The 12,273-nt window shown below is 40.6% G+C and overlaps 1 protein-coding gene across 1 annotated transcript in view; it reads right to left on the bottom strand.

Annotated features, from left to right (window-relative positions):
• gabrb1 (gamma-aminobutyric acid type A receptor subunit beta1) overlaps positions 1-12,273 on the bottom strand; it is a 65,155-nt gene that overhangs the window by 18,603 nt on the left and 34,279 nt on the right. The window contains exons 5-7 of the mRNA XM_084381232.1: positions 6,199-6,281; positions 1,935-2,078; positions 516-668 (exon numbers count right to left, since the gene is read on the bottom strand). Of these exons, the coding sequence (XP_084237358.1) occupies positions 516-668; positions 1,935-2,078; positions 6,199-6,281 (380 nt within the window). The remainder of the gene's footprint in view (positions 1-515; positions 669-1,934; positions 2,079-6,198; positions 6,282-12,273) is intronic.

Raw genomic sequence — 12,273 nt, forward strand, 5'->3', positions numbered from 1 at the left:
TTTGATGCCATAGTTCACTGTTACTGTTCTGGCTCCATACCGCATCTGCATGCGTTCCCCTGGTAGAATTGATAATCATTTAAACTTATCCCAAAATACAATCGGTAAAAAGCACACTCTTGATCCATCATTGGGGATAGATGCTCCTGTTTATTCCTGCAGATAATTTTCAATCTCTAGCCCATGTTTTGAGAAATTTGGGAAACTGGGGCAGAGAGACCAAGGAATCAAAGCTGACACTGTAAGTCTGTGAGACAACAGTGCTGATCCACTGTTATTTGCACTGGAAACAAAATGAAAAATTAGGCACAACAATGTTTTGAGTGAAATGTTGAACAATAACATGCTCATAAAGATTGATGTAGAGATATTTAATGCGTGACCCAATTGACCAGTCAACACACAGACTCTGTTAAATAGAGCCATAACAGTAACATGAATGAAAATGATATCAGCTATTTGTTAACAAGAACAAAAAAAAGATTGAATGTAAAAAAAACTAAAAAATCACTGACCTAAGGCTACTCTGGCAGCCGAGGCATCATAGTTGATCCAGAAAGAGACCCAGGACAGGATGGTGATCAGGGTGGAAGGCATGTATGTTTGCAGGATGAAATAGCCAATGTTCCTCTTCAGCTTAAAGCTCAGGGACAGACGTGGATAAGAACCTGTGAAAGACAAAATACATAAAGTCACTTTGTCAGATTTTACAGTGTACTGGTCCATGAGATGATGTGACCTCAGTTTGTTTTGTGTAAAGATGTCAACAAGAAGTTTAGAACAACTTGAGTCTGAGCCACCTCACAGCCTGAAGCAGAGCCAGCCCTACTGACCAGGGGCCTGTACTACAAAGCAAGGTCAGCATACCCAGGATATCTTTTCAAGCTTCACCAAGCTTAATATCTGCAATCCTGCTAAGCGTACACATGGCTGTTGTTATCGACTCGGCAGGTCAACCCAGAGCTATATTATTAGACAAATACAATGACGTAAAACACGTGATCCAGGTCTAAAGCCGCTGCAGCTGCCAAATGCAGGAAGCTCCATGAAATCTATGAATGATAATGCCGTGTTTCAAGAGAATTGATTGGTCAGTGGCCAGTGCTTTTATATGCGTTGATCTGTTATCTTGAACATAACCTGCTTCGGAACAGGTCGCCATGATGATGTGCCCTGGTAACAAGTGAACCACCTGTCACAACCCTGAAAAGCCAGGGTTAACCCTGAAGTTACCCTGCTAACCAGAAACCCTGTTTCATAATACAGGCCTCAGGACTAGGGAAGCTTTGGATGCTACTGCAAAAAGAAGATAGTGTGTGAGGGCCTGAGGCTGTGGAGACCAGCCATTATTAAGCATCTGTACAGAACTGGATAGTTTCCACTCCTAACAGAGGTCCAGATGTGAGGGAGGCCAAGTGGCAAAGCATGGTCAACCATATTCAGGATATCCCTGAACATTGTACTCCTGCATTTCCCTGCTGTGCACATTCAACCCTGGAGGGGAAGCACAGAAAATGAGTGACCAGAACCAGGTACAACATGTTCAGTGTGTGGCTGGAAAGTGTTTGGTCCAATCGTCAGTGTGCTTGTTGGTGCTTAGTTGTTTTGGGTCCAGTGCATTCCAGCCATGAGATATTCTGGTCGCATATGTCCACTCTCATCCATAAATAACCTAGAGTGTGCTAGGAAGTGCACCAAGTTTCTACTGAAGTAAACCACAAGTAACAAAGGGAAAACATTTTTGAATTCTCCAGCTCCATCATGTATGAATATGATATGTCCGTTTTAACTAAACACATAGAGAGTACAAAACTCATGAACAAGACATTATACCAATCATAACTGATAGAATCATACAATCATGACTTCTCAGTCTTTGTAATGTAACATCAAAACAATATGGGTAAAATGATACTGTATGACTACTGTATTACCTGTGGCAAACACAGCTTTCTTGGAGAGGGTTTGGTAGTCTATGATGGAGAACTGGGGCAATTCGATGTTCTCCACCCCGGTGACTGAGCCTCTGTTGCTTCCTCCCTGCCAGTAGAACTCAATGTCATCAGTGGTGTATCCATCTGAGAGAGGCAGAGGAACACAACACAGTTTAACAACACAGTTAAACCTCCATGAAGAACAAGGACAAGCATATTTGACTTCAGGAACAATGTAGTATATATGAGCAGAGTGCTATTACAAATTGACTACTGAGGTCAGGTGCCCATGAATATGTATGGCTATACCTCAACAAAAATGAGTTAAAGAGGTAACAATATATCATAATGAACAAAGGCATCACACTCCCCTCCTTTCTGTGCATATGGATGTACACACTTCTTTTGAGTCTGACTATGTCATGAAGTAGAGAGGTTGCAGTAAAAAATGTTCTTGAAGAGTCTTTAAAGTATTCATTAACTCAGCAACCCGCAGACGGAGCATGCAATATGATGGAGACAGACTTAGTCTTCCTCATATAAAATGTGGCACACAAACTGGACCTGAACTGTATCTCAGAAGGTAAAGTGGGTCGTCAAAGAGTCAGACTGTCGCTGGTTCAATGTTCAGTTGTAGAAATACAAGTCTATTTACAAACTTGATGGGTAAAATCTTCAAGTCAAGACTCTTAAAAGAAGCTATTTCATAGTTTGAATTTTTAAACTACATCCTGTAACTAAAGGTGGTTTTGTCATCATTTGACCCAAGTATGAAACTTGTCACATGGTAATAGACGAGGCTATATGACTGGAAGTGGTAGCCTTAGTCACTCAAAGATAGTTTCTGGTGTCAACTGTAAATTGTCCTCCTTGATCTTTCTCTGGATGTCAACTACTTCCTGTTTCTGGTGTTCATGGTCATTGTAGGTTTGTACTGTTAGCAACCAGGTTAGTGTTAGAGTAACCAGAGCAATTACAGTTACATGTTGCTAGGTTGCTAGATAGGAGGTTGTTGTTTCTTGTAGAGACAGGTATTTTTAAAACAGTAGCAACTAGACAGCAAAAGGGAGAATTACGCTGAAATAATCAGGCAGTGGCAGGCTTATTCCAACAGCCTAGATCTATTGATGACACTAGGTAATTTTTAACTGTTCTGACTTCAAGACTGGCTGGATGGCTGACAGTCAAACTATAACAAAGTCACACTGCGATCTTTCTGATTTTAAATTAGCAGGCTCAGTTTAAGTTTCTTATCTTCCTCTCCTTATTCCCATTAGCCCTCAGTGCCTCCACACATGCTGCACCTCCCTCTCTGTCGTCCTCACTGAAGAGATGATGTTGTTCTCTGTGTTGAGGGTCCTCTTCTAATCGGGTCATTCCAAGGTTGTGTTACAAACTGACTACATTTACAATCCACGATGAAGACGGGGAGATTCCAAGGTCAACAATGAACTCTCAGGCCCAAATCGTTTTATAATTTCAGTTCAAAATTATTGCAAGGAAAAAATGGAGACAGTGCTGTGATGGACTGGTGACCTGTCCAGGGTGCGCCCTGGCTCTGGCCCATTGTGCTGGGATAAAGACATCAGACACTGACTTTGAACATGATGAGTGGGTCCAGAAAATAGATGGATGAATCAATGGATGCTCATTTAAATACAAATCACCATAAATACACATCTCCACCCATTCCATAAAAGATTTCACAATGTCATTTTCCACTGCAGTAATCCAACTGGAAAGCCTAAATGTCTAACTATTATTAAGATGAACAGGAAAAGTCTAAAAAAAAAGGCTATGTGGTAATAAGGAGTGACAGAGAACAATATTTGACCACAAACTCTGTACAAGCTACTTTTTTAAAAAAAATTCTGTTTTGAAATGCATTACATGGTAAAATTTTATTGACATAGGTGACACGATCAAAGGGTCAAAGTAGGAGGGTGACAGGTAGAGCAAATACAAGGATCAAGGTGGTTGAAAGCTACTCCCAGAAGACACTTGATTAACAAGTCTCTCAAATGATAATAGTGAAATACTGGTACCGAACTAGATCCAACATCATCCACTCTACACAGTAAATGTCACATTATGTCCTCCAGAAGAGGAATGGAAGAAACAATAAATCATTGTTAATTCATTAGTGTGAGGCTGATAAAGCAGAGAGTAGGCCTCTCATTTTCTACTTAACTGCTGAACATCTTCCAGCTTCCCACAGGCTGAACTTGAACAACAATAAAGCCTCTCCTTCACTTTTTCTGCAAGGTCTCTGGGCTATGTCTACAGCCTGAACCAGAGTGCCCTCTCAGTAATTAGACCAATTTAATTGGGCCAGCTAGTCTCTGTCTTTAGATTCTCCATCTTATCTAATGCCAGCTGCAGGATTTCAGGGAATTAGCTACTTCTCATTACTGGAGGGGCTTCATTATGATTTTGCCCTGTTTTTTTGTCTGAATGTATGTGAGAAGACATTAGCAAAGAAATTATTTATTATCGTGAATACATTAGTTAAAAAATGCATACACCTTGACATGATTTAGTTAGTTGAATGTCCCTGATAATGTCTGTTTTTACATCACAAATTTGTCCTAAAAAACTTACTTTTAGCAGTAACCCTATTCTCTAATATAAATCACCCACTCCAGCAGTGGTCTGTTCACCCTGCTGCAGTCTGGCTAAAGATACAGAAGTATCTGCTGACGTGCCACCAGACTACAAAGCAGCTTCTTTCTTCAGGCTGTGAGACTCCTGAACTCATCCTCAACACTCCACCATGAACAGTTTCCTTTTGTAACTTGATTATTATTACTTACAGAGTACAGCAAACATGTCATCATACAGTAATGCATTGCATAATGACAAATAAATAGACAACTATAGATGAGCCATTTAAAGCCCTGCAAAGGAGACTCTCTGGCCTGAGGTACAGTGTAATAATAGGTGGAGAGATTTGTGGAGCATTTAAAGCTATTTAAAGCTATATGAAATGTAACAACCCCATTGTTGCTGATAAATCTGTGTACTTAAGCTGCGTGTTAATTAGTAATCCTATTTAAACACACAAGGGACAAATCAGTGTGAACCACATATTGTCACTGGGTGTGGAACCTACAATGTGATGTTGACAGCAGCCTGGTCAGAATTAACATCAACACATTGTGGACGGACCTCAGGCCGATGGTTGTTGTCCATTTTAAAGTAATACCTTTTACTTTAGGCTTAAAAGGGCTAAAAGATGTGGAACTTGCTTCTATGGCAATTCAGTCAATGCAACACATATGTTGAATCATCAATAGATATTTCTCAAACTAGCCCTGCAGCATAATCCAGTTCTTTGCTATTGAACTGTATATTTAGAATGTCCCGAACAACCTACATAAATACACCTCTTCACGTCATGCTATTGCTGAAGCTCTGCCTGAAGTAGTGTATTTATAGATTCCCTAGCAAGTGATGATTGAAGAGACCATTCTGGTTACTGTGGCCTTTTTGAGACATTCTGACAAATCTTACAACCTTCTATTTTAAGGTAAATTCCCCCTTCAGGTTGTGAGTAAACTCCAAGAATAGTGCAAATAAAGAAACAAATTGAATAAGTTATTCTTAAATATCATAAATTGCAGTGTTTGGTCTGTTCAGGATGGTCTGACAGCTAATGGTGCTCAGTAAGTAAAACCTGTATTTACTGAAGGAAAACTAGACGTGAAGATCATGAAAAAATGTGGGTCTCTCCCTGTGTTAGTAAGAACGGAGGGAGAAGGTTCTTAAGAAAGAACGACTTTCCAGGTTGGGAAATAAAACCATCTGAGGAGCATGTGAATGCCACTAGGTTAGACATGACGAAAACGTATCAGTGCAAGCCCTCCCAGAACCCATAGAGATGGCATCGCTGTGCCTGAAGCTAGAAAAAAAGCCTTACCCTGGAAGTCTATCAGAATTGCCCGGGCTATTCAGAAAACAGGACACACTGTCTAGAAACTTTGTACAGTTTGATAAATTATGAATAAAAATTATAATAATGATGATGATAATAGTAACAATAAATTAATCATTTTCTTTTTTTGTGGCTCAAGGAGGGCGGTGCTCTATCTCCCTCTGTTGACCAGCTGCCCCTGAACATGAGTGAAACCAGCTGAACAAAACTACAGGTGGGAAAGAGACCTTAAGCATACTTTGTACCTGAGGCAAAACTTTGCATGGTGGCCATAACATTTATGCACACAAAAACACACACACATACACACACTCAAACTCAGCCACTTACAGCTCTCTATTTCCAAGGTGCAGTTCTGTTCATCCAGTGGGTATCTGCGCAGGTCCATCATGCAGGCAGCTGTTGTCGTGATCCTGAAAAAAAAAAAGGATCTATGTCAAATACCGAAATCTAATGAAAAATCATGATCTTTAATGCACTGTGACATTAAATTACAGCACTTCCAAAACTAGAACTCCTTGATATGTGATTTAGTCCACACCATCACCATCATCAGCATTCAAGTTTCAAAATAGGAAAACATTTCATTTCCTGATGCCTGGAGAAAAAGCTTTATGAAACAATGAACAATACAGTTTACTCCTACAAGTTCAATCCCTCAGTACACTTCGTACCTTCTCATCCTTCAATCACACAAATCCTTTTACATCTCGACTGGAACTGAATCTGTTTCTCTCCCATAATTGCCTTTGCACTGCTGAAGTCACGACTGCAGGGGAGAAAAGCCTTGTGTTCAATCTTAATTACAACTATGAGTAATTAAGAATTAATACTAAAATCCAGGCAATCGGGTGAAACCCGTGACTTCCCCCCCTTTGAAGTCTTACATCTGAAGGAGGAAACACTTCAGTCTGACAGTTTATGAGATAATTTGTGATCGAGTTATTTTGTTTTTTAATTTCTGAGCTCTGTGTTGACAGTTCATGGCGACCTTGTGGTAGTCCCATTCATTTGGTCTCCTGGAACATTAACAGGTCCTGTTTATAGCCTCATACAGCTGCTTATGAGCTTGTCGTGTAGTGACAGGGTCAGTCATCGTAATCATTTGTTTTAAACAGCAAACACAATTAAACCTCATCCTAGCTAACCACTAAAACCATTTAAGCATTTAACATTTAATATGCTGTAATGGGGAAATATATTACAGGGCTAATGGACAAGCAATATTCCTGTTGGCATGCAGTCACAAATGAAAATCTGGCAGCTCAGTGGATACACATGACAAACGATTGCTGTACACATTCTGTACTTTAGTAAGGGATGTACATACAGTACCAATGTGAGTTCATCAATGTACTCAATAATGAAACAGCAACCTCAGTCTTACTTCCTTTTCATTATCTCTGTTTTTTCATGCAGGTCTAATTTGGCAGTATGTCAAGCAATGTCTGGGACTGTAAGGGTAAGTTTAGAAAGACATATGTTTGTGGAAATAACCTGTTGGAAAAATGCGAAGGAAGAAAAATATAGAAATAAATACATACATCAATTTAAAAATGAACACAAATCCATCTCTCGCAAACACATTAAAGCCTGTGCCAAGACCAACCACAAAAAAGCAAATGATGAGTTTACTATGACTGACGTCATACTGCCAACAATGGATCCCAAGATATTCAGAGAGCGAGGCACTCTTCCATGATTCATGGTAAAAATGTCAGAGCACATGACAGACCAGCCTGGACTGATGAAGATAAAAAAGCCTTTGCTGACTTAAAAACCTCTTTAGAGAATGCTCCTACGTTAGAAATGCCAAAACCTGACCTACCGTTCACTCAATTTGTTTACCAAAAGGACAGCTTAATGACATCTGTTTTGACACAATCACATGGTGGTAAACAAAGACTGGTCCTGTTGCAGCCAGTCTCCCTTTGTGACTACAATACAAGCTGTTGCTGCAGCTAAAAAAGCATCATGCATCATGTGACACGTTTAGACATGGCGAACATCACAGTGAAAAGATGTACTGTTCTTAACCCTGCTACTCATGCAGATGGTGAACCTCATGACTGTGTTGCTTTCCAAAGCCAAGTCTGCACATCTAGACCTGATCTTTCTCGTCTCTGGCCTCCTAGACGCCATTCTGCTCCCAGCCTCGATCTCTGTCATGAAATGTGATGCTCACACTAACAGCCCTGAACTCATTTCTATAGGAAATGCTGCACCTGATGCAGCTGCAAAGTCTGCAGCTGCCTCTGGTTTCAAATCCATTCCATGCTGTTTGATGTTGGGTTCTTCCACTGAGGTATTAATTTTCTGTTCTACAATCAATCCCTGCTCCTCACGAACGTGGACTGTGGTCAAAATCTGGTGCTAAATTTAGTAATTCAGTGTGGATTGGCCCTGACGGTAAACCATGTTTGCCACATGCTTTCTTCCATTGTTATACTAAATGAGCTCACAGGAGTGATCATGTGGGCAAAGGGAGAATGAGATGCTAAGATATTGTGCCAACCTGCCTGCTACTCTGTCAGCATTGCATTCACAGGTGAAAAGTGCCCTGCCATCTGCAGCCATTGTAGTTCTCCACAACCTGCAGCCTGAAGATTGGGTTCTCATCAAGGATCATAGATGCCATCACTGGAAACAAAGGCGGTTCCAGGGCCCATTCCAGGTTCTGCTGACAACCGAGACAGCAGTGAAGGTGGCACAGAAGTTCCCGTGGATACGTGTAAGCCACTGCAAGAATTTCCCTGAGCCATACGACGATCAATCAGAGCAGCACGCCCAACAAGAATGAGGGGTGGTCAGTCTGCTTTCTATGTTTTTAATAGCAGTGACAATACAGGTAAACTAAAGACAATTATAAGGTAATACAGGATAAGATACACCTTTATTGATCCCCAGTGGGGGAATTCAGGTATATACTTATATATGATAAAGCGGTTTATAAGGTATGAAAAAGCAACGCGTTTTCACCCTACTGTTGCTAATATAACCAAGATCATGTCGAATAAAAAATAGCAAATTGGAATAGTGAACAGGCGGAAGAGAAAAGTAAGGAGGGACAACAATAAATGGGTAAAATGGTGGATACTATAGGTCAGGGGCAAAGGATGAACGTAGTGTAGAGACCCAGAAAGTCCATCATAGGAAGTGGTCAGGGTTGGACGGGTGTATCAGTCACACAACTTTCAGTCAGGAGATCTGGGTTTGAATCCTCTGTGAAACCAATAGTCAGGTGTGATTATTTTAAGGCAAAAACAGGCAAAAACAAAAGTAGTTTGTGGGCTTATTTTGAAAGTGTAAACTGACTTTTCATGCTTTTTAGGCCAAACACGACAGTGACCCGGTGGACCGGTGGGTCTGTTACACAGCTTGGCATGATACTGGGTTGGACAATTAGTGGAAATCACCACAGGAACAGCATGATGATGTACAACACATTCTGCTGGATGAGTGCTGAAAGGTTCTCACTTTAAACAGCAAGGTCCAGTGGATGGTTTTATTTAGACTTGACAAAAGTACAGCTGGCTGGAAATGTACTTTGCATGTGTCTGTATCATCTACATGTTTCATAAGGAGTCTGTCCTGGTGCTGAATGTTGCAGTGGTTTGGAATTCCCCTCATCATGGCTGCAGAGCTGAAAGCTGCAGAAGCGTAATACAGTTTAGTTTGAGCTGAAATTATATTTCCTAACATTTATTGTAAAATAAGTTTAAAAAAAAGAATGACAAGTGTGACTTAGGAAGCCAAAAATGATCCACTAATGCTCCTCCTTGGTCACCTCTCTTCACTCTGCTGAGAGTCTAGCTGCACACACATCTCCCCAGATTCAGCTGTTACAGTGTCAGGACGCAAAAAGCCCCTCAGGTCATGAATATTCATTATTTTCTTACCTTGTTGAATATTCTGGGGCTGTCGATCCATATCTTGGACACAGTGAATGCATTAGGAAGCACTAGATTAATTATAAAGCAGGTGCAGAGAGCGCGGCTGGACAGTAAAAATAGAGAGTGTCACCTCTGTAACCTGTCAAGGACGGAGCAGTAGGATGTTGCACTTCACCCATTCCATAAGCGCAATCCTTAAGTCTCCACTGGACCAAGTGAGTTTACATGTTTCGTTTGAACCATCCAAAAAATCACATGCTCACATATCCATAAATACTTTACACTTGGAAGACCACAAAGAATCCACACACTGCTTTCTTATTCCCAAATCGTCTTTTATTCGTTGTGAAATAAAAGTAGAAATCACCACAGTTGACTGCAGACAGTTTTTCAGGTGAGAAAGGAATTGTACATATGTTAAATATGTATTCAATTTATCAAATAATGTGTGTTTTATTTTATTTGATTCACACATTTGATTTATTTTCCTGGTTTTAAAGGATAACTACCATTTTTTACAACCTGGACCTTATTTCTAGCAAAATATATGGTCATTTACACATTTACACATCGACACACAGCCTCTATAATGCATTATCTGCCACGAAACTAGTTCATTTCACCAATATTTTGTTATGATATGCTCGTGCTATTCCCCTCTGAGTCCGGGCTCCTCTATTGTCAACATCCGGGGTCTGTAGGCTGAGCTACTACCTCTGACCTGGAAGATGTCGTCTCTGAGCTGCGCGCGCACCCGCGACAGCCGGCTTGTTTACCTGTAGCTGCTACTGCTAGTTTGACCCCGGATGTTGATAACGGACGAGCCCGGACTCAGAGGGGAATAGCGCTAGCATATCATGACAAAATATTGGTGAAATGAACTAGTTTCGTGGCAGATAATGCGTTATATAGAGGCTGTGTGTCGCTGCCCCGTCTCTCCCATTATATGGATATATCGCCGCTACACTGGATCTAATTTCGTCCGAACGACGCCGAATGACACCAAAGTTATCTGGGTGAGTAAATGACCATATATTTTGCTAGAAAAAAGGTCCAGGTTGTAAAAAACGGTAGTTATCCTTTAAAGACATGAATGTAGATCATCTCTTGAGCTCCTAAGATTACTGGCCAGTCAACTTCCATGGTTATCTTATGCCAAACAGTTTGAAATTGCCAAAATGCCAGTATGCAGATTTTGTGTACATCAGAAATACCAAGATGTATACAACACTGGCAAGAATTTCTGAGTATACAGCTGTTCAGACTGTCCGATGACAGGCGGCGAGACAAACGGTTCCCCCCCTCCAATTTTTTAATTGACAATTTTCGTATTTATTTCATCACTCACTTCACTTCTGAGGATATTTTACACAAGAAATCAATGTGTAGGTTTCAAATATGGGCAGTTTTACAAAAAAATGTTGTGTTTTCAGAGTGTTAACATTTCAGTCAAGTGTATCACATTTATTTTGTTTATTTACCATTATCACAGTTAAGCTCTGCTGTTGGTAAACTTTATAGGATGACGTAGCCAAAAGAGCCAGAGATACAAATCCTCCTCCTCCTCCTCCTCATCTTCATCCTGCTGCCAGCTCTTTACACTCTCAATCACCTTAGCTCGGCATGCTGCTCTTCTGCTAGTTAAAACATAGCGACGGTAGCTGCTAAACTTGTGATAAACAACTTTCATTCAACAGTAGCTGGCACATGGATGTATGGAGAAGGTGGAAATGTGATTAAGTCGTGTAATGCTGAGAAGACATGTTGCGACGGCGTACTAAAGTGTGAACAGTCTGCTGGTAACACCATACTTACACATGCATTTACTAGGCAGTATGTAATGTATGCTGATTAAGTACTTCGTTGGCAGTATGTTAGTATGTGATTTTATCCCTGCAGCCGTACTGCAATTTACCAGAAGCACTGATGTCAGCCATTTTAAGATTAAACCTGCCAATCTGGTTTGTCTGAAGATGAAGTTAAGGTTCATGGTTTATTTCTTTAAATGTATAGCGCTGCTGAACCTTCACGGTACAGACATCACAGCTCGGTGCATGCAGTCAGTCGGGCATATATCATTCTGCGAAACTCGTTCTGTTCCACACTTTAATCTAGTAAGTGGCGGTAATGAACCTAAAAGCTGTTTTCCAACAGCCATTAAACAACAAAAGCAGCAGAAGAAGAAGCAAAAAAACAAGATAAAGAAGAAGAAGAAGGAGACAATGTGACTTATTGTAGATAGAGGATCCGCCTGCTTCTTTCACATCAGCTGTGGGAACATTTTGGAGAGTAAGTCGTGGATCAGATGAGGACAGTGTTGTTTGACAATTGTATGTGAGTGGAAAGACATCTAGCATGCTAATGCACATTAGACGGCTTCACCCAGATGTGTCAATAGCTGAAAAGCAGCAAACAAAACCCAACAACTCTCCATGCTGTTTTAAAGCAGCCCTTAGTTCTGAAGGCAGACAGGGACAAAGATATTACTGAAGAAACTGGCATTTAAGTCACA

The sequence above is a fragment of the Pagrus pagrus genome, assembly GCF_965226575.1.
Source record: "Pagrus pagrus genome assembly, chromosome: 18".
Taxonomy (NCBI): Eukaryota; Metazoa; Chordata; class Actinopteri; order Spariformes; family Sparidae; genus Pagrus; species Pagrus pagrus.